The sequence below is a fragment of the Hypanus sabinus genome, chromosome 19, assembly GCF_030144855.1.
Source record: "Hypanus sabinus isolate sHypSab1 chromosome 19, sHypSab1.hap1, whole genome shotgun sequence".
Taxonomy (NCBI): domain Eukaryota; kingdom Metazoa; phylum Chordata; class Chondrichthyes; order Myliobatiformes; family Dasyatidae; genus Hypanus; species Hypanus sabinus.
This window is the reverse complement of record NC_082724.1, coordinates 54658661-54681335: the sequence shown is the minus strand read 5'-3', so window position 1 is coordinate 54681335 and position 22675 is coordinate 54658661. Positions and strand designations below refer to the sequence as shown.

Here is a 22675-nt window from a genome sequence, read left to right as displayed (position 1 = left end):
AGATTCCCTACATATGCTCTTTTGGCAGAGGAAAGATTGAAAGAGGAATTCATACCAGAATGGAAAGTGCTGAAGAACAGCAAATGGAAAATGTAGAACGTTTCCTGATGGATTGGTTGATCCTTTAGAAGCATACCCAGAGAAGTTTCATGTGAATGATTCTGGGAACCAAGAGGTTAATGTATGAGCAGGGTTTGATGGTTCTTGTCATGCACTTGCTGGAGTTTAGAAGAATGAGGGAGATCTCATTGAAAGACCTCGACAGAGTGGATGTGTTTCCTATAATGGGGGAGTCTAGGACTAGAAGGCACAGACTCAGAATACAAAGATCTTCCTTTAGAATGGACATTAGAAGGAACTTATTTAGCCAGAGGGCAGTGAATCTGTGGAATTCATTGCCATGGATGGCTGTGAAGGTCAAGTCATTGGGTATATTTAAAGTGGAGGCTGATAGGTTCTTGATTAGTAAGGGCATCAAAGGTTACAGGGAGAAGGCAGATGAATGGGGTTGAAATGGATAAATCTGCCATGATGGAATGGTGGAGCAGATTCAACAGACCAAATGCCCTAACTTGGCTCCTATGTCTTATGGTTTAAGATCTTTGGAAAATAAATACTGGGAAATGGGGAGAGTTTCCGAGGACAGAAGGACACTGCTTTGGGGAGGAATGCGACGACGAGGGACTGTAGTATATTTGCAGTGCTGGCTGAAAGAGAATCTTGTTTGTTCCTCTTCCCACCCCCCCCCCCCCCCCACCTCCCCACAGCCTCCCCCGGATTATTCTGATCCTCTCTTTTTGAAGTCACAAAGCTCCTCATTCTGATGGTGTGATAGTGTGGAACGGCTGAGAGATGTGGCGTGCAGGCCAGCAAGCTGACAAAGGAAGCCTCGAGTCAGCACATAGACCGGGAGAACCCACTCTCGGTGCGCTGGAGCAGTGCAGCGAAGGAACACAATTCCCTTCACCTTCGCCCTTTGACTTTTGACATGTTGGCGCTGTCAACGAGCACTGCCAGCTTCAGAAAGGAGAAGGACCGGAGAGGAACGAGTGAGCATGTCTTTTCACACAATAGAGAACAAGAAAGACAACAAGACATCTTTTTATATATATTATATATATACTGTATGTACATATACATGTATAGCACATAATATGAACAAACATTGTGGGGATAAAAGTGAGCATCCAGTCACTGTACCAAAATAAAATGTCATACTCCAAAGGATACTTTAAAAAAATAATTAGAAACCAAATGAGTTTTATTAAATACAGAGAGTGAGATTATTGTTAACCTCCATATACATGGAGGAAAATTAGTCCATGAAGTTACTATATTATTTACTGTTTTGGATATCAAATTAAACATCTCCATTGTAATGAAACATCAAGCTACTTAGCTAAGTGCAAACTCCTGGTGAGTGGATTAAGCTAATTCTATTTCATCTCAACTTGAAACAAGAAGCATCAGTATGCTTGACAGAATTTGCAGCATATCTTTGAGTGGTTTGAAGATCTTGTACCAGATCGCAACAGGCAAGGTGGCAACTGCCATGAAGGAAGGGATGCTCATCTTGTTGATTGTGATCTATTGCTGGTTCCCAATCCCTTTCATCGTCCTTGCCCATTCAGACATGTGATAAGGGTAGGAGAGCAGGGATATTGTAACATTGTGGTTTTGTCATTGGCCAATAAGGAAGCAGTCTGGGGTAACGATCCAGTTGATAATCCCATCATCACAGCTTAATTATTGGATTAATTTCTATTTTTCAATTGCTTTTCAATAAAGTTAATTTAAATTGCTGAAAAATCATTGACAGGTAAAGAAAACGTATGTCTTTAATCTTCCTGTCTTAGTCCAGTAGCCCGAGGACTGGAAACTTGAAGCCTGTCTTGAAGTTGGTGGACTGTCTGTATGTGTGTGTGGGAGGGGAGGTGGGGGAATGGGGCTTGTTTTGCTGCTTGTTATGTTCTGTTTTTCTTTAATTGCGTTTTGTGTTGTTCTGCCAAACTATGTTGATGCCGGAATTTGCGGTGGTACTTGCGGGCTGCCCCCAGCACCTCCTTAGGTGTGTTGGTTATTAACACAAAAGATACATTTCACTGTGTGTTAATAAATAAATCTGAATCTGATAGATCAGTCTGACAACTTACATGCCTTAAGGACCAGCAAGGTCAAAGGCAGCTTCTATCCGACTGTTATTAGTCTCTTGAACCGACCTCTCATGCACTAAAGAAGAGCTTTAGGTTTTCGAATCTACTTCGTTGTGACCCTAGCAGTTTATTTGTCTATCTGCACTTTAATTTCTCTGTAACTGCAACAAAATATTGTTTTCACTACCTCGATGTTATATAGGGCATGGCACACAAACAAGAACCTTTCTGAGCATGTGACTGTAATAAACCAATAGCATCTGCTGTACCCCCCCACCACCATCACAGGCAGCTGAGCATGTGACAAAGACATCTGTTCTTCCCAGAAAATGAATTAAAACTACATGGGTCAGCCACTCTACACCCCACAGCGCCACATCTACCATAATTATATATTTTGATGGAAGCAGGTTCCTCAGTTTGCAAAAGTAATCATCTGACTGGAGCAATTGGGTTCATTCAGAGTAGAACACATCAGATGCTGGCCACAGAGGAAAATGGAAATGGAGAGATGGGTGCAGGAGTCCATGAGAACGTGAAGAGTGAAGGGACTATTCAGCTCATTGTCACCCCAGTCATCTTATACTGTCACCCCAGTGTGACCAATCCCTCACACTCACCATTCATCCATGATTCATCCCTCCAGTTACATATTCTTCCCTCCCCTTCAGGATCTTCCCTCCACTGAGGCTCTTATCACTCTTCCAAAGAGGAAAATCTCTTCAGTACCTCACTCTTACACTGATTCCATCCCCCTCGTTCCCTATACTTCAATCTGTTTTGACGTTGGGAGAAATCCTGACAATTCCCCCACCCTTTTCCTGAGTCCCATCCCTCTGGTTCTCATTCCTCCTTCCCTCTCCCCAACTGAAGGAGCCTGCAGCTCTGAAGCTGCATCTAGTAGATGCCTTTAGAATGAACACACTTGAACACAAGTACCAACCTTTATCAAGTCTCAATAAACAAATACATTCCAGTATTTATTTTAAAGTTTACATTTTTTAAAGTAAACTAATAATCCCAAATTCAAACTGAGTCCTTGAATTATCTTATCCATAGTTATTTTAATTCTCGGTGGAATCAGTCCTGTTAACTTTCTGGCTTGTATTTAATATGCCTAGCCTTTAGAAATTAGTTTAATGCTGTCTGAATCTCCTGGGATTCTCAAAAAATACTAAAACTAAGGATGTGATTGCACCGGAGGGGGAGATTTACCAGGATGCTGACTAGGATGGAATGTTGCTCTGATAAGGAGACGCTAAATAGGATAAGCTTGTCTTCCTTAGAGACCGCCAGGAACTTGATGTAGATGTACAAAATTATGAGGGCAATGACGGTGTAGGAAACATTTCTCCATTTAAAAAATAGTCTAGTACTGTAGGGCATAGGTTTAAGGTAATGAGTCAGAAAATTTAGAGGGGATCTGAGAAAAAATTGTTTCATTTACAGGGTAGTTGGTATCTGGAACATGCCATGTGGTGGAGCTAGGTACTCTCACAATATTTTTGATGTTTGTGGACAAGTACTTGCCAATGTACAGTAGACTACAGAACAGATACTGGTAAATGGGATTGGTATAAGTAGGTGATTGATGGTCAAAACAGACAGAATGGGCCAAAAAGGCCTGTTTCGGTGCTGTGTGACTCCATGTCTCCGTCGCAAGAGAGTTCCTTGTGCCTGTGCCGACTTTGGGAAAAAGCCCACTAGTCCGATCTGTCCCCACATCCCTGCACTGTTTTCCTCTTTGCCCAGTTCAGCAAAGCAACTGCGTTCACTGCCCTCTCTCACACTGGATTCCAGATCAGGCCAACCGTTTGCGCTTAAAGGAACCATTTCTATGTTCACTTCTCCCTTTGGAATCATGTTGAACCTGTACCCCCCTGCTACTGATTTCCCAGAGGCAGAATCTGATCTTTCTAATCTCTATAGCAATGTCAAATGGGCCCCCCCCAGCGGAGAGTGCAGTGCAGTCATCTCTGAATCAGAAGGTTGCTGGCTCAGGTTCCATTTTGGGGCCACAACCTTCCACAGTTTGTGGGCTGGTCCGCCTGCCCTATACTGCGTATGAAGATCCCTTTTCACTGGGAAACAGAGTGTAGGGAAGGTGAAGGAAACCAAGATGAAAAATTAATAAACTAACAAGCTGTCTGTTCCAAAGCACACCAGGACATAACCCTTAGGTTCACTCTGACTGGTCTGGTGGTTTGTTTAAACACTGTGCTTGCAATACATAGAGTTTTGAATATATGTTTTTGCACTTCAAGTCCTTCAACAAGTCCGGAGCGATAGTGGAACATCAGGGAAATATGTCAGTGGCAGGGAGGGGGTTCCCTTTGCTACAGGCTCTTTTCCGTTTTAAAGCCCATTATAGACATGAGTCCGTTCTGGCTGTGCTCCCCTGCAGGTACTTTCTCCAGCTCCGCACTGGCTGAAAGGCTGCTCGTATTGACCATCTCCAGCCCCAAAGACTTTGCCACTTTCATATGCAGGCAGGTGAAGCACAGATCCAGTGTGGGGCTCATGCCACACGGACATACAGTGGGTCTCTGACCCCGTCCTCAGAGTAACTTCACGTCGCAACAGTGTGTCTCTTACACTCACGTGCACGCACACACACTCTCAAACTTTAATTGTCTACCTGCGGTACACTGTCTTTGTAACTGCAACACTCTATATACCTTCCCTTTCGTACCCCTTTGTACCGCCGTGTATGGAACCATCTGTCTAGATGGAACACAGACAAAAGATTTTCACTGTGTGACAATAACCAACTGGTTACCAAACACTCGGAAACACACTCATAATTCCACCAGTACACGCCCACATACACACAATTGTGCCAGCGTTGAACAGACTCTCTTTTATAACCAACGGGCTCTCCCAATGCAGGAAACAAGTCGCTGGAGGAAATCAGCTGTTCCTCCAGCAGATCGATCGTTGCTCCAGATTCCTGCATATTGTTCCTAGAGAAGCACCTCTCCAGGCAGGTTTGGCTTTCCATAATTCTTCATATCTTCATAATAGTCATCAGTATCTCACACTGGACAACCTTTACATTCCAATGGATGACTAAGCACAAGGCAGCCTACCTTGGATCAGGCCTGTAATCTCGCTGCTTGTAGGGCAGATCCCTAGCGTCATCCCTGTTTGTACCAGGTCAGATTGGGCCTGTCCTGTTCCTTGCTTTCCCAGGTTAATAAACTCGCAGAACACAAGGCTGAGTTGGGCCTGTAGCCTTGCAGAGTCAGGCCTGCACAGACCAGCAAGGTCATTGATTCATGGAGGAAAGAACATGCCAGGTTTCGGGTTATGAAATGAGGTTTGGGGGGCATCCTGGAACATCACAAGAGGAGGAGTTTCACAAGAACTATCCCAGAAATGAAAGGTCTAACATGTTAAGAGAATTTGATACCTCTGGGCCTGGATTTGATAAAATGCTGTTTGTTAAATTCATTAAATTGGAAAGGGTGCAGAACAAATTTCCATGGTTTAAAGTATGAGGTGTATTTGATACCTCTGGGCTTGGATTTGATGGAGTTCGGGAGGATGAGGGGGGAAAGTCATTGAAACTTCTTGAATACTGAAAGGCCTGCACAGAATGTACGTGGAAAGGATGCTTCCATTAGTAGGAGATTTCGGGATCTGAAGGCGCAGTCTCAGGTTAGAGGGGTGGTATTTAAAACTGAGATGAGAAGGAATTTCTTCAGCCAGAATCTGCAGAATTAATTGCCACAGAGAAAGGCAAAGGATGTCATTAGCTGTATCTAAGGCAGGGATTGATAGGTTCTTGAGGGGTTTAAGCGGAGAGAATAAAATCAAATTAGTGTATTTCACTGTAAGTAGATCGTTAGCCTGGAGCTGGTGGGCTGAAGGACATGTTCCCATGGTATATGACACAATAAGAAGGCGAGTTGAACAAGCTGCATCGTGATATCATCAAAGGAAGCCTGTGAACATCAGTCAACTGCAAGCAGTGATTTATTGGATGCAACTTGTAGAGCTGAGCAGTGGATGGGGACAGTGAGAGTGAGTGATAGTGGTTACTGATGTTACCAAGTCATTCTAGCCCAGATACTCCACCAAAGTCCATGACGATGGGGCTGGGGTGGTAGAAAATTCTCACATCTGGCTTGTAAACCAGAATAAACGAGCTGAGAGAATGACTGGGGGAAGTCGAGGGAACACACACGAGTCCTCATCGAGGGACCAGAAGTGGAAAGGGTGAGCAGTTTCAAGTTCCTGGGTGTCAGCATCTCTGAGGATCTACCCTGGGCTCAAAATATTGATGCAATCACAAAGAAGGCACAGCAGCGGCTATAATTCATGAGGAGTTTGAGAAGATTTGGTATGCCACTTGCAAGTTTCTACAGATATACCATGGAGAGCGTTCTAACTGGCTCTTTCACTGCCTGGTATGGACGAGCCACTGCACAGCATCAGAAAAAGCTGCAGAAAGTTGTAAACTCAGCCAGCTCATCATGGGCACTAGCCTCCCCAGCATCCAGAACACCTTCAAAAGACAATACCTCAAAAAAGCAGCCTCCATCATTAGAATCTCCATCCTCTCTTCTCATTGCTGCCATCCGGGAGGAGGTACAGGAGCCTGAAGACACACACTCAGTGTTTCAACAACAGCTTCTTCCCCTCTGCCATCAAATTTCTGAATGGTCAATGAACCATGAACACTGCCTCACTGTTATTTTCTCTCTGTTTGTACTAGTTATTTAATTTAAGTTTGAAAGTATACTTCTTATTGTAAGTTTTTAATGTTACGTATTGCAATGCTGCAGAACAACATTTACCAGTGACATTAAACCTGATTCTGATCACAACCCTGGCCACTCATATCATTTGGACAACATGTACAAAATGCTGGAGGAACTCATTAAGCCAAGCAGCTTCTATGGAGAGGAATAATCAGTCAACATTTCGGGCCGAGACCCTTCATCAGGACTGGAGAGGGAGGAGGAAGAAGCCAGATAAGAATTTGGGTCGGGGTTGGGGGGAACAAGTACGCTCTGGCAGGTGATAGAAGAAACCAGATGAGGGGGAAGGTAGGTGGGTGGAGCAATGGGGATGAAGTGAGGAACTGGGAGGTGATAGGTGGAAGATGTAAAGGGCTGAAGAAGAAGGAATCTGATTGGAGAGGAGAGTGGACCATGGGAGAAGGAGGGGCACCAGCGGGAGGTGACAGGCAGGTGAGAAGTGATGCCAGAATAGGGATAAAGAGGTGCAGAGGGTAAGTCACCAATAGTTACAGAAATCAATGTTCATGCCATTGGGTTAGAGGCTACAGACAGAACCTTAGGGTGGCCTCATTGTGACCATCTGATGAAGAAGACACTTGGCATGGTTGTCTTCATTGGTGAAGCCACTGAGTACAGGAGTTGGGATGTCATGTTACAACTAACTGTACGAGACACTGGTGAGGCCAATCCTTGGGGTATTCTGTCCAGCTATATAATAATGTCATTAAATTGGAAAAGGTGCAGAACAGATTCCCAAGGATGTTGCTGAATTTGGAGAGCATGAGCTATAAAACTGCATGAGCTGTAGTTGTTTTCCTTGGAGTGTAAGAGGTTGGGTTGATGTTATAGAGGTTTATTAAATCATGAGGGGCATAGATACAGTGGATAGTCACAATCTTTTTCCCAGGGTACGGAAGTCTAAAGCTAGAGGGAATAGATTTAACATGAGAGGGGAAAAAATTTATAGGGAACGTGACAGACAACTGTTTCCACACAGAGGGTGGCGAGTATTGGGGATAAGCTGCTAGACAAAGTAGAGGATGTGGGTGTAGCTACAACTTTTAAAAGACGTTTTGACAGGTGCGTTGTTTAGAGGGATATGGGCCAATCGTTGGAACCGGAACTAGCTTTGGCAGACTTGTTTGTCAGCATGGGCAATCTGGGCTGAAGGGCCTGTTTCTGTGCTGTATAACTCTATGACTCTAGGCTGGCTTGCTGGTCTGTAAATTAATTTTCCTAACCGGGCTTGGACAGCAGTGTCAACATGTGTCAAGCAGTGTCAAGCAAACACTAAATGCGATTGGTCCGACCCCCCTCTACACTGCCAAGTCACCAGTCCCCAGCGGCTGCCAAACCCAGATACCATCTTTGTCCCTGAGTTGACAGAATAACATTGAGGTGGTGGGGTAGGGGAATTACTATCCTAGTCGATATCCCCACTCCACTGTTCCCTCAGCGTTGCACAGCCTGGCTCGTGTGTGAGGGGTGGAAGTTAACCACGTTGGTGAGTGCTTGCCTGTCTGTTGGCAGCAAGTCAATCAAGTCTTGGAGAGAGAGGAAGGGGCAAGGTAACACCTCAGCCAGCTTACCCCAGCCTGAATCGAGCTGCACAGGTCTGAGGGAGCTCCTGCCTTCTACAAAGGTAATAATTAAATGCTACGCAAAGACCACCTGCCCTATTCTATGGCCAAAGATATAAGCTCAATGGACTCCCAGTTACACAGTTTGTAATGCTGTCTACAACAACTGAACGGGCACACGGACAAAATGAACATCCTCTGAATTGTTCACCTTTCAGGAGACTTTCCCAAGTCTGACATCCTAACCACGTAGTGACATCAGTCCTCAAAAAACACAAGCCAGCTACACCCTCCCCTACACACACACATGCGTGCGCGCACAGAGACACACACGCACACACACACACACACACACACACACACACACACAGTGTAAACTAAAGGAACCTTAACGATCATGTGCAGTTGTCCAAGGAGATGATGAAATATCACATTAAATATCACACAGTCCCTTTGCCTGTTTCTGTGACACTATGTACATCGAAAACATTTTCTTACAAAAGGAATACTACATAGATTAAATGCTTCACAAAAAGTAGGATAAGTTAATCTACATATTTTAGACACACACTCTTTGCCTAATTTCCATATTATTGTTACGTTATGCTGCATTAAGTACAACTGTAATATTAATTAGTTAATCATTAAACTGGTAATACTGTGCTACAATATGTATACGTCAATTCCCCCTTCCCCCACTTGCTCAGTACAAGCAGGGGGAGTGAAGCTCTTGCCTCTGCCATCTATTTACAGTGTTGATACTGGGCACCAGAGTAGTTGGCTTAACCACAAACATCGTGAGGGAGGAGTGGATGTGGAGATGTTCCAGTGGAAGGAACTCCCAGATGTTCTCAGTTGGAGCTGAAATGAAATGTGTTTTGTTGCTCCTTCTCGGCGGCCTCCTCCCAAACTGTATTTCCTCCTTCACTCCCACAGGACGCAGCCCCTGCACCTGCTTGTATTGCTTGGATAGCCAGCTCTCCTGAGCCTGCTCAGGACGTGCAGATTAAGGGCCGTTCATCCCAGGTGTCGCTGAAGTGGAGGCGGTTTTGCGGATGTGCGAGTGCAGGGAGACTGGGCCGACACTGATCTCCTGCTCTTGGCAAACCGGTTTCACCAGGGAAACGGCATCAACTACACGTTTACCTCAGTCTCGTTAATCAAAGGGACGGGAACAGAAGCCTAACCCTGGCTGGAAGGCTTCCTTCTCTCTGTTCAGGCGGTGCTTCGTACTGGGAATGAGGCTGGGTGGGTCACATAGTGCCGGACTTGTCACCCCCGCTGTTGGGGAAGACCTTCTCGGTAGGGGTCACGGCTGGACTCCCGACTCCCGAGCTGCTGCCGCTGCTGCTCGAGCGGTGCTGGACCACGGGGCGCACGGGCCTCATGGGAGGGGGCCGGAGCTGCGAGCCCCCCAGGCGGGCGGAGAGGGCCGGCTTGAAGGTGGTCATCATCTCGCTGGAGGAGCTGGAGCTGCGGCGCATGGCGGCGTCGGGGTCGCGGATGACGATGGTGTGCAGCGGGCTGGCCGGCTCGGAGTTCACCGCGCCGCTCGGCGGGTTCTTCATCTGCTCCAGCGTGTCCAAAACCACGTCGGGTGCCTGCTTGGCCGTGTTCTGCCTCTCCAGCTCCCGCAGCTCATTCAGGGCAGCACTCATGGTCTTCTCTATATCCTGGCCAGAAAGTAAAATCAAAATGACTGTGCAGAAAAATCCACGTGCCTCCTCTGTCAGTCCCCTCCCCCTCCCCTGAGGATATGATGAGCAAGCTAGGGCTTTCCTCTCTGGAGCAAAGGAGAAAGAGAGGTGACTTAGTTGAAGTGTGCAAGATGATAACAGGCAGAGATCAAATGGATAGCCAGAGAGTTTTTCCCCAAAGTGAAAATGGCTAATACAAGGGGAGATAATTTTAAGGTGACTGGAGGAAATTATAGGGGGGGATGTCAGAGATAAGTCTTTTTTTTACACAGAGAATGCCAGGGAGGTGGTAGAAGGAGATATGTTAGGGGCATTTAAGAAACTCTTAGATGGACACATGGATGATAGACAAAGAGAAGGCTATCTCAGAGGGAAAGGCTCGATTGATCTTAGGTCAGAAGGTTGGCACAACAGCGCGAGCTGGAGAGCCTGCACTGTGCTGTGACGTTCTATGTTCTATTTGGAACCAATTTCTGGGACCCTGAGCAATGCACAAAGCACTGGAGGAAGTCAGGAGGTCAGGCAGCATCTGTGGGGAATGGAGAGTCGACGTTTCAGATCCAGGCCCTTCACCTGGGACTCTGAAACAAGAGGGCGTAGACCATCAGACATAGGAACATCAAGTCTGCCCTGCAATTCCATCATGGCTGATTTATTTTCCCTCCAACTACGTTCTCCTGCCTCAAACAAGAGAAAATCTGCAGATGCTAAAATTCTAAACAGCACACACAAAGTGCTGGAGGAACTCAGCAGGCCAGGCAGCATCTATGGAAAAGAGTACAGTCTATGTTTTGGGCCGAGACCCTTCATTGGGACTGGAGAAAAAAAAGATGAAGAGTCAGAGTTAGAAGGTGTGGGAGGGAGGAAGAAACACAAGGTGATGGGTGAAACCTGGAGGTGGGGGAGGGAAGCAGTAAAGAGCTGGGAAGTTGATTGGTAAAAGAGATACAGGGCTGGAGAAGGGGGAATCTAATAGGAGAGGACAGAAGGCCGTGGAAGAAAGAAAAGAGGGAGGAGCTCCAGAGGGAGGCAATGGGTGGGTAAGGAGATAAGGTGAGAGAAGGAAATGGGAATGAGAATGGTGAAGGGGGGGGCATTACTGGAAGTTTGAGAAATCAATGTTCATGCCATCAGTTTGGAGGCTACTCAAACGGAATACAAGGTGTTGTTCTTCCAGTCTGAGTGTAGCCTCATCAACAGTAAGGAGGCCATGGATTGGCATATCGGAATGGGAATGGGAAGTGAAATTAAAATGGGTGGCCACTGGGAGATCCTGCTTTCTCTGGCGGATGGTGTAGGTGCTCGGCAAAGCGGTCTCTCAATCTAAATTGGTTCTCACCGATATACAGGAGGCCACACTAGGAGCACCGGATACAGTAGATGACCCCAACAGACTCACAGGTGAAGTGTCTTGAATGGGTTATGGGGGAGGAGGTGTAGGATAGTTGTAGCACTTGTTCCACTTGCAAAGCTGAGTGCCAGGAGGGAGGTCAGTGGGGAGGGACAAATGGACAAGGGAGTCGCATAGGGATTGATCCCTGTGGAAAGCGGAAAGTGGAGGGGGAGGGAAAGATGTGCTTAGTGGTGGGATCCCTTCAACATTCCATTGTACCCAAGGACGGGGCCTCAACAGCCACCTGTGGCAAAGAATACAGAATCACCACCCTCTGGCTAAAGAAATTCCTCTTCATAGTTTAGAGTGGGAGGTCAAAGATGTAAAGCGGGATGATGCTGTCTGTCCTTTTGATTGTGTGTTGCTCGAGATTCCAGCATCTGCACTCTCTTTTGCCTACAGAATAAATCTCTGTGAGTAATTTTCAAGGAGGTGATGAAAGTGATTGATTTGGGTACAGCAATGGACTTTGAATTTTGGTAAGACATTCGACAAGGTAGGCTCATCCAAAAGAGTAAGATGCATGGACACCATGGTGACTTGGCCATTTGAATTCAGAATTGGCTTGGCCTGAGAAGTCAGAGGGTAGAGGTCAACAGGTCATTTTGGCTGGAGGCCTGTGAATAATCGTGTTCTGCAGGGATCCATACTGGGACTTCTGCTGTTTGTGATATTCTGTATATAAACGACTTGAATGAAAACATGGATGGCTGGGTTAGTGAATTTGCTGATGACACAAAGATTGGTGGTTGGTGAATCATGTAGAAACTTGATAAGTGGGATGTAATCAGTTGCAGGTGTGGTGGAGAATGAGAAACGGAGCTTAATCCCGGCACATATGATGTGTTGCACTTTGGGAAGTGATAATATACGGAGAGATTCTGAGGTGCAAGTGCATAGTTCTCTGAAAGAGGCTTGCTTACCTAATCTAGTCTGTGCCAAGCTGTTATTCTGTCTAGTGCCATTAATCTGTGACTGGACCATAGCTGTCCATACTACACCCATCAATGTACTTAACAAAAATGTTGAAATCGAACCAATATCCACCACTTCCACTGGCAGCTCGCTCCACACTCTCACCACCCTCTGAGTAAAGAAGTTTCCCCATCATGTTCCCATTAAATATTTCACCCTCTGCCCCAACCTATGACCTGTAGTTCCAGTTTCATCCAACCTCAGTGGAAAAAGCCTGCTTGCATTGACCCTATCCACACCCCTCATAGTTTTGTATATCAAATGTCCCTTCAGTTTTCTGTGCTCCAGGGAATAGTTCAACCTTTCCCTGTAACTCAGGTCCTCAAGTCTCAGCAATGTCCTTGTAAATTTCCTCTGCAGTCTTTCAACCTTATTGATATAATTCCTGTAGGCCACACAATTCTCCAGATTAGGCCTCATCAACTTCTTGTACAACTTTTCATAACATCCCATCTCCTGTACCCAATACTTTGATCTATAAGGGCCAATGTAGCAAAAGCTTTCTTTATCACCCTGTCTACTCGTAACACCTCTTTCACAGAACTATGGATCAGTATTCCCAGATCCCAGTAGTAAATATGTGGAATGCTCTGCCACAGACTGCGGTGGAGGCTAAGTCCGTGGCGGAAGTTGATCATTTCCTGATCGGTCAGGACATCAAAGGATAAGGCGAGAAGGCAGGTGTATGGCGTTGAGTGGGATCCAGGATCAGCCATGATGGAGTGGTGGAGCAGACTTGATGGGCTGAATGGCCTAATTCTGATCCTATGTCTTATGGTCTTACTTCTCTCATGTGCCACTGTTGAGACTGAGGACTGGAGCTTGGAGGCCTGGAAGCCGCCTGTCCTGGGGGGTAGGGGTCTGCGTGTGGGTGGGAGCGTGGGAAAGGGGTTGTTTTGCTGTTGCTTGTTTTGTAGTGTGTTAGCTGAACATTGTGGGCGAGCTATATTGGCACTGGGATGCGTCGTGACACTTGCTGGCTGCCCAAAGCACATCCTTGGGTGATGCAAATGATGCATTTCGCTGTATGTTTCAACTCACACGTGATAATCATTAATCTAATATAGCCAATAAATCTGTATTTAGTCATTACCTCGGCCAGCGCCTCTGCCTCCAACGCCTTGTGGTCACCAAGGCTGCTGTGACGGGTGGAGACTGATGTCTGCCGCATGGGGTGCCCGTCTGCCAGATTCTTCCGATCAGGATAATTAATGCTGCCAGCGCTGCCGAAAGTGGCTAGCCGCCTCTTCTCCGGGCTTTCCATCCGGCCCCGGCTGACGGTGATCTTATGGGGACTGCTGGGACAGGCTGCAGCCCGTGGGGGTGTGTCGATGGCCGGTCCGGAGCCCCTGACTGGGCTGTGGGCATCCCCTCCACTCCGACGCCGCTGGATGGCAGCTCCGTCCGACCTTAAGCGCACCCTGAAATGGAAATGACGGCAATGGAAGTTCGGTTCAGGGGTCATAGACATCAGAGGGCATTGGAAGTGTGGGCATTATTAGAGCAGCCACTAATTTCAGGCACGGCCACTGTGATATCAGGTGGAGATCAGCGACATCAGCCAACAGATTGGTCAGGAAATTTCCCTCCTCTCCTTCAAAGTGGCACCACTAGCATGGCGGGCAGAGCTGCTCCCTCAAACCCCGGTGAGCCAGGTTCAATCCCCACCTCGGGTGCTGTATATGGGTGGGGTTTCTCCTTCTCCCTCTGACTGCCCCAGTTCCTTTCGACATCCCAGAGATGCGCAGGGTCAGTGGATGAACTGGCGGCTTTAAGCTGCCCCAAGTGTGTAGGTGAGTCCTGAAATGTGTGGCCAGTTAATGGGACTGTGGGAAGAATAGGTTACAAGGGGAACCAGCAGAAGTGTGGCATTGTTCTGTGAGCCAGCATGGACTCTTTAAGCTGAATGACCTCCAATATCATAGGGAAATATGGACGTGCAATGTTTTAGTGTCATACAGCACAGACACAGGCTCTCGCCATCAATTCTATGTCAACCATCATGCAGCCATTTACACCAATCCTCCTACACCCCCATCATCTCCCTCCAGATTCTGCCACTCACCTACACAATGGAAGGAAGCCAAATCATCTACCAACCTGGGCATCTTTGAAAAGTGGGGAAAGACTAGAGCACCCAGAGGAGTCATGGGGAGAACGTGCAAACTCCACACAGACAGCAGCTGAAGTCAGCATTGAACCCAAGGCAATAGAGCCGTGGGGCAGCAGCTCTCCTCCAGGTGACCCTACATTGATCTGAGAGGGCAGGCAAGCCTTTGCATTAACGTCTCCGGTGAAAGGCAGAGCTCCCAGCAGTGAGGGGTGACCCAAAAACCTTCTGACTGAGAGAAGAGACTGCCCAGCTCGGCAGTCACAGGGAGAGCATGCAAACTCCGCACAGACAGCGTTCAGGGTCAGGAATGAATCCGGGTCATAGCTGGCACCAATCTCACTCTGGTCCCTGGGACGGTGAGCAATGTGAACTACCCTCCCTATCTCTCCTGACACACCCATTGACCCGGCCAGTACAAATGTAGCCAGTTAAATGATACAGGTGACTTCTTAAACCAACCTCTTCCACTGTTTCAGACATTGTGTTTGGAGATACAGCACAGTAACAGGCCCTTCTGACTCAACGCACCTCTGCCACTCAATTACAACCGTGCGACCCATCAACCTACTAACCCGTATGCGTTTGGAATTTGGAGGAAAGGAGAGCAGCTGGAGGAAACTCATGTGATGGGGGGGGGGGGGGGGGAGCAGAACGTGCAGACTCCTTATTGTCAGCGATGGGAGTCTGACCCAGGTCGGTGGTGCTGTGGTACTGTCACACTAACCACCTACACTACTGGACTACTTACCCATATGTGACATTGAGGATGAGCCCAATCTCGCCAGCGCTGAGAAAGAGGGACGAATCGCAGTGGCAGTATTATTTTACAGAAGGAGGAACCTCAGCCTATTTGACATTTACTCACTGGGCCATTTGGGAGTGAGCTCTCAAAACCAAACATTGACAGTTAGTGTCAAGAACTGCAGGTTTCCATTTGTTCTAAACTCTTTCTGTGAGGTAGGCCGCAAGGAGAGCCCTCACTGCAGGGACGCCAAACTGACTAGTCAAAGAAAGGGGGTGAGTACCTGCCCAGGATACCTCCGAAGGAAAACTCTGGCAAGTTGTCCGAAGGAGACTGGAGGTCGTTCTTCGAGGAGGCCTTGTCATCCAGCAGTGGGCCGCTGCTTGCCTCACTGTCCGCTTTCTGGCTCAGGCTGTCAGAGAAGGCGTCGTCCCTGAGGAAGGCAGGCAGACATCAGTATTCCTTCAGCTAATACCCTTGCATTTACAAAGTGCCTCTCATAACCTTGATAAAGAAGCTTTGAAGCGTTATACTCTGTGAAACTTGGTCTTAATTATTTAACAGAACACAGGAAAATACTGGAGGAACTCAGCAGGTCAGGCAGTCAATGTTTTGGGCAGAGACTCTTCATCAGGACTGGAACGGAAGGGGGAAGAAGCCAGGATAAAAAGGTGTGTGTGGTGGGGGGGAGGGATGGAACAGATGACAGGTGGAATCAGCTGAGGAGAAGGTAGGTGCGATGAAGCGACAAGCTGAGAGGCAAAAGGTGGGTGAGGTAAAGGGATGAACAAGGAGGAATCTAATAGGAGAGGACAGTGGACCATGGGAGAAAGGGAAGGAGAAGGGGCACCAGAGTGAAGTGATGGGCAGCTGAGGAGAAGGGGTAGGAGGCAAACCAGAATGGGGAAATGGAAAGAGAGGAAGAAATCGCAGGAAGTTAGAGAAATCGATATTTACGTTGTCAGGTTGGAGGCTATCCAGATGGAATACTGAGGTGTTGTTCCTCCAACCCGAGAGTGGCCTCATTGTGGTAGTGGAGGAAACCATGGAGCTACATGTTGGAATGGGAATGGGAAATAGAACTGAAATGGATGGCAACCAGGAAAAATCACCTGATGTGCTCTCAGATTACCTGCCAGGGGAAGGGTCCGGCTTCTCTTCGGAATACTCCCATGGAGAGGGAATTGCGATGCACTCTCCCGAAAGACCAGTCCACCCTCAGCGCTGCACTGGACGGTCAGCCTGGGTGACTGTCATTCTGACCCCGGGGGCTTATTACAAAGTAAAGCTCTGACTACTCTGCCTCATAGAGGACCCAGTCTAAGCTGACTAACCGATTGCCATGGAGTTGACTACTGCCCTGCTGTCTCTGTGATCGAGCACACTGATGGTATGGCAGCTGTGTTTTATGGAGCTGGAGTAAGTTGAGAGCTAGTTAAGATCAGACAAGTTTGGTCAAGCAAGAAGCTTTGTAGCTGGGATAGGATAACCATTAGCCTAGCAGTCAAAACCAGATCTAACCCAAACTCCTGTACTGGAAGGACTGGCAAAAAGCTTCTTCGGGGTTTCTGCTGACACCCATTCTCCAGCTTTACAATGAGCTGAGAGCTGTGATTTATTTTAGTTTAAGAGGGGTGATCTTATTGGAAGATATAAGATCCTGAGGGAATGCTGAGATGTTCCCATTAGTGGGACAGCCACAAACAAGAGGGTGTAGTATTCTTTACCCTGGAGGCTGGATCATTGGAGATATTTAAAAGGAGGCTGATAATTGTTCTTTTTTATTTAGCGATACAGCACAATAACAGCTATCAGCCCACATGGCCCAATTACACCCATGTGACCAATTAACCTAACTCTTAGTTCTTTGTGAAGTGGGAGGAAACTCATGTCATTTTGGGCCGATGTATAAACTCCTTACAAAAACAGCAGTGAGAATTGAACCTAGGCTGTTGGGGCTGAAATAGTGTTACTCCAATTACTTAGCCACCATGCTGCCCTGGTATTCTGTATAAATATTTGAAAGATAGGGGAGTTGAGGGCTGTGGGAAACTGGCCCAGCTTAAGGCATGGTAGGGAAAGCTTGAAGGGCCAAGTGGCCTGCTCCTGCTAATTTCCTGCAGACTTTCTTGCAGCCACAGGTCTGGGTAATTCCATTGGTTCGATGATGGCTGAGAAAGTACTTATGAAGGAGATGAATTCTTATTGCACTAGGTGAAATTCTGGGTGCAGTCCCTTTTAGAGCAAGGGTCTTCTTGTGCATAGTTCACTCTAAAATATTATCACAGATAGAAAGTGTTTGGCACACTGGCCTTCATCCTTCAGGGCACTGAGTACTGAATTTGGGAAGTTATGTTGCTATTATGTTATATAAGGCATTGGCGAGACTGTATGTGGAGTATTGTATAGAGTTTCATTTACCCTGTTATTAGAAAAGATGTTCTTAAAGTAGAACATGCACGAATGATTTACTATGATGTTGCTTGGACTTGGGAGTCTAAGCTTCAAAGGAGAGGTTGTGTAGACTTTAGTCCCTGAAATGTAGGAAATTGAGGGGTTACCTGGTAGAGGTATATAAAATCACGAGGGGCAGAGACAATGGGAAAAGCTTTTTCCCAAGGAAGCTAAACTAAAAACAATAGGGTCTAGCCTTAAGATCAGAGGCTAGGGATTTAAAAGGGACATAAGGGGCTTCTTCTTCACACAAAAGGTGGTGTGTATTTATTTGGATGAGCTTTCAGAAATAGTGGTTGAAGCAGGCACATTAGTAACATTTAAAATATATCTAGATAAGTACATGGGAAGGAAATGTGTAAAGAGCTATGGGCCACACACAGGCAGGTGGGGCCAGCTCGCTGGGCATCACAGTCGGCATGGACGACTTGGGCCAATGGACCTGTTGCCACGTTCCACCACGCCACACCACTCCCTGGGGACAGGCACTTACATGTCCTGTACCACAATGTACTGATGCGGGATTAGACCATCCAGCCCATTGTGCCGTCCCTCCCACCAGTCCTCGGAGGCTCTGTGGTACAACAGCAGGGAGGCTCCCTTCTTGAACGACAGCTCCCGCGGCGAGCGGCCAACATAGTCGAACTTGGCGATGGCTTCGATCTGCTCAATCTCTGCAGAGGGTGACAGAGAGACAGTGATGGTCACTATTAGGGATAGATACTCACAGGCTCATGCTCTCTAAGAAGCTGGGTTTGGTGGAAAACAACTTCAGGAAGGGGCACGTTATGGGGTGACGACTGTAATTTGGATAAGTAGGAAAGTAGAGCACAGGACAGAGAACTATTCCACTTGCCACTCTTTCTCCATGACAATGAAAACTCTCACTCTCATTTCCTGCTGACTTTTGCCAGTCACATTAAATCCATGCTCCCTCTTGGACTATTCTACAACTATGATGAGCAAGGCCTTTGGGCATGCTTGGAGAAGTAGGGCATTTGCATGCTCTAGGGGTGATAGTAGTAGAACCTGGCCGAGGAGTGAAGTCCGACAACAATAACTTGTAGTTAGTTGATTCGGTTGTTAAGAAGGCATATGGTGAGCTGGCCTTCATTAGTTGGGGGGTTGAGTTCAAGAGCTGTGGGGTAATGTTGCAGCTCTATATAACCCTGGTTAGATCACACTTGGAATATCATGTTCAGTTCTGGTTGCCTCATTATAGGAAGGATGTGGAAGCTTTAGAGAGGGTTAAGAGGAGATTTAACAGGGTGCTGCATGGATTAGAGTGCAATTCTGTTTGAGAATTTAGTAATGACCAAACCACAAAGTTGACAAAAATCTCAAAACCAGTTACCGCCTTTATTTCATGATATCATGGGGAGCCGTCCTTCCAAGGAACAATGACTCTGCCAATGTAAGGTTACATGTTCAAATTTATATAGCAAATCCAATCACATTAGGCCAGCAGGTCTCAAGACAATGTTTCTGCTATTTACACAAAATCACAAAATTGGCATCTACACAATCGGTTCCTCATTGATCAGAGTACAAAACAAACCGTTAATCATGTTGCCTCTCAGATGAGGGTCAATGGTCCCTTATTAATGATATGATCTATTGTCAGTTAGTACAAGAAACGTAGACCCATTCTGTTTCTTATTATGCTATCCCCATGTTTCTGTTAACCCTTAGTCCTCAAGCTTAATTTTTCCTCCACAATGTGTGATGAGGAAAGGTTGAGTGAGCCAGGGCTTTTCTCTTTGGAGAGAGAGAGGGTGGGAAATGACAAGATAGAGGTGTAGAAGATGATAAGAGGCAAAGATTGAGTAGATAGGCAGAGACTTCTTCCCAGAGTGGGAGTGCCTAATAGGAGGGGGCATAATTTTAAGGTGTTTGGAGGAAGGTATAGGGGGATGTCAGAGATAAGTTTTTTCCACACAAAGAATTGTGAATATGTGGTATATACTGCCAGGAGCTGTGGCAGAGGCAGATACATTAGGGACATTTAAGAACTTTAGGTAGGCATGTGATGATAGGAAAATGGAGGGCTATGTGGAAGGGAAGGGTTAGATTGATCTTAGAGAAGGTTAAAAGGTCGGCACTGCATTGTGGGCGAAAGGATTTTGTATTGTTCTGCAATGTTCTGTGTTCTAAATAGCACCCTTAACATGCCAGGCCATGTCACAGGGTGAATACAGGATAGCAATAGCACAGCGATGCAGTGGGGGCCAAGCCATTGTGTAAGTTCAATGGTGAGGAGGATAGGTTTTTGATTAGTAAGGGTGTCAAAAGTTATGGGGAGAAGGCAGGAGAATGAGAGGAATCAGCCATGACGGAATGACAGAGCTGACCCGATGGGCCGAATGGCCGAGTTCTGCTTCCTTGTCTGATGCGGCTGGTAGATTGGTAACAAGTGTTAAATAAATAGTCGCCTTTCACCAATTCGACTACCTATATCCTTCGATAACCCGGCACTGATTTCAAATTTTCCGCGGAACTGTAATTTCAAATTTCTCGGGCCACTGTACCAATCTGTTGCGCATTGATTTGGTTGCACTAGATCTGTTCATGTGTTGGCATGCTCTTGTAAGCACAGACAGGCGATTCTTGCTTGTTTTCTTGCATTTATTAATAGCATTTGCGTGAGGCGTGGCTGCCCGGCACCCGCCCATCTCACTCGCCAGCAGTGCGCGCTGGGTCAGTCCGCCTTCTCACTCGCCTACCAGCAGTTGCGCACTGCCCTCTGGCGTCACCCGGCCGGCACTCCGTTCTCTTTTGCCTACGACCTCAGATCAGACGTGGTGACCCGCTGAACTTAAGCATATTACTAAGCAGAGGAAAAGAAACTAACGAGGATTCCCTCAGTAACTGTGAGTGAAGAGGGAAGAGCCCAGCGTCGAATCCCCGGCCACCTGGTGGTCATGTCAATTGTGGCGTATAGAAGACCTCCTTTCTCCAACTTTTGCTTCTGCTCACTCAGATGTGCTGCCATCAACATCAACAGTTTTTGAAGAAACTGTTGCGCCAGTTTCAGCACCAGTTCCTGATGCTTCACTCATTTTTCAAGATGAAGACATTAATGATCCTGACAACCCCACACTTGCAGACACATAACTTTGCCTGAAGGTATATTAAACGTCTCACTTTAGAAGCGGAAGTGCTCAATTGTTCTGTATAAGTTAATTCCTGTACATTTACCTTTACCCTTTATTTTATCTGTGCCTGTACAGTATATAACTTTATTAAAATTTCACTTGCTACTCATTTAATATTTGTTTCATTATTATCTAACTTGTACTGATTTACATGATATTTTAAAGGTATGATGAGGCGGTTAGCTACTGCTTAATATGATCCTTCTGTAATTCGGCATTTTCACTAATCCGACACTCTGAAGGTCCTGATGGTGCCGGATTAGTGAAGGTCGACCTGTATTTTTTGCTCAGTGACAATGCTGCCTCACAGCGCCAAAGGCCCTGGCTCAATCCGGACCTCCATTGCTGTCTGTGTGGAGTCTGCAGGTTCTCTCTGTGAATGTGTGGGTTTCCTCTGGCCTCCCCTGTCTCCTCCCTCATCCTAAGGTTGTGCAGGTTATTGGTTGCTGTAAATTGTCATTAGTGTGTAACTGAGGGGTAGAATCTGGGGTGAGCTGATGGAGAATAAGATGGGATGAGTGTAAAATCATGGACAAGTGGGCCAAAGGGCCTATTTCCATGACATGTGACTTTATATAAAAAAAGTCGAAGCATTGTAGAACACACTAGGTCATAAGGGATGTTGTATGGGGTGCAGTAAAGGATGAGGGAGAAGTAATAAGGCAGAGGGTTTTAGCAGGGAAAAATTCCAGGGTGTAGGACTGGGGAAAATGAATGCACAGTTGAGGATGGTGGACCAATTAAAAGCAGAGTTGGCCTAGAGGTCTGAGCTGGGGCTAGAGCTGGGGCTTTTAGGAGTTGCAGTATCAGGGGTGGAGGTGAGGTGCTGGCAGCTGAAGGTGGTGACAATATACCTAGGCTGTCAAAGGACGGGCAGCCTACGGGAGTACTAGGTGTGGGACCAGACTGGACATAGGCAGCGGAGAAATGCGCGGGCTCCCGTTCAAATTCCATACAATAGCACAGGAACAGGCTATTCACACTGAACTAATTCATCGAATGACACCTAATCTCCTCTGCATGCACATGGTGCAAATCCCTCCATTCTCTGCCTGGCTAAGTGTCTCTATTATATCTCCTCCCATTCCCACCCCAAGCAGTGCATTCCAGACACTCAACACTCTTTTGTGTATAAAAACTTACCCCAAATATCTCCTTTAAACTTGCCCCCAATTGTCTTGAATACTTGCTACTGTTATGTCCGCAGCCCCCTCCTTTGTGAGAATCGCAAGAGCACTAGTTGAGGGGGGGGCAGTAGACCCAGGAAATGGGAGAGAGACATGCCGGATGCCTCGATCCACTGGTGATGCAAATTAACGTGACATTGACCATTGTCTCCTGGAGACCACAGTTGTGGATTGGGGACAATGCTACGTGCAAGCCCTCGGGCAAAGTGGGCTGGTTGAGAGAGAGATTGCATCATCCCAACCTGATTGACATCTGAGACCCCGTGAGGAAGTATAAAAGAGGGTCTGGGGAACAACCCCTTCAGACGCACCAGACGAAACGCTAATGATCCCGTAGTAGCGGGAAGCCATTTGAAGGAAGTCACGTGCGTTCAATTCCGTTGCTGGAATCGGTGACTGGAACCACGGAAACCAGCTTTTAGCTAACAACGGGGAAGCCCGCTCCCCTGATTCAACGGATTCGCTTCATAAAAGACCC

General features: G+C 46.8%; 1 protein-coding gene across 1 annotated transcript in view; it reads right to left on the bottom strand.

Annotated features, from left to right (window-relative positions):
- Positions 1 to 1134: 1134 nt before the first annotated feature.
- The window catches only part of LOC132377932 (SLIT-ROBO Rho GTPase-activating protein 3), a 304499-nt gene continuing 282958 nt past the window's right edge, over positions 1135 to 22675 (bottom strand). Inside the window, exons 19-22 of the mRNA XM_059944422.1 lie at positions 18349 to 18529; positions 15685 to 15834; positions 13640 to 13967; positions 1135 to 10154 (exon numbers count right to left, since the gene is read on the bottom strand). Of these exons, the coding sequence (XP_059800405.1) occupies positions 9735 to 10154; positions 13640 to 13967; positions 15685 to 15834; positions 18349 to 18529 (1079 nt within the window). The 3' untranslated portion in view covers positions 1135 to 9734. The remainder of the gene's footprint in view (positions 10155 to 13639; positions 13968 to 15684; positions 15835 to 18348; positions 18530 to 22675) is intronic.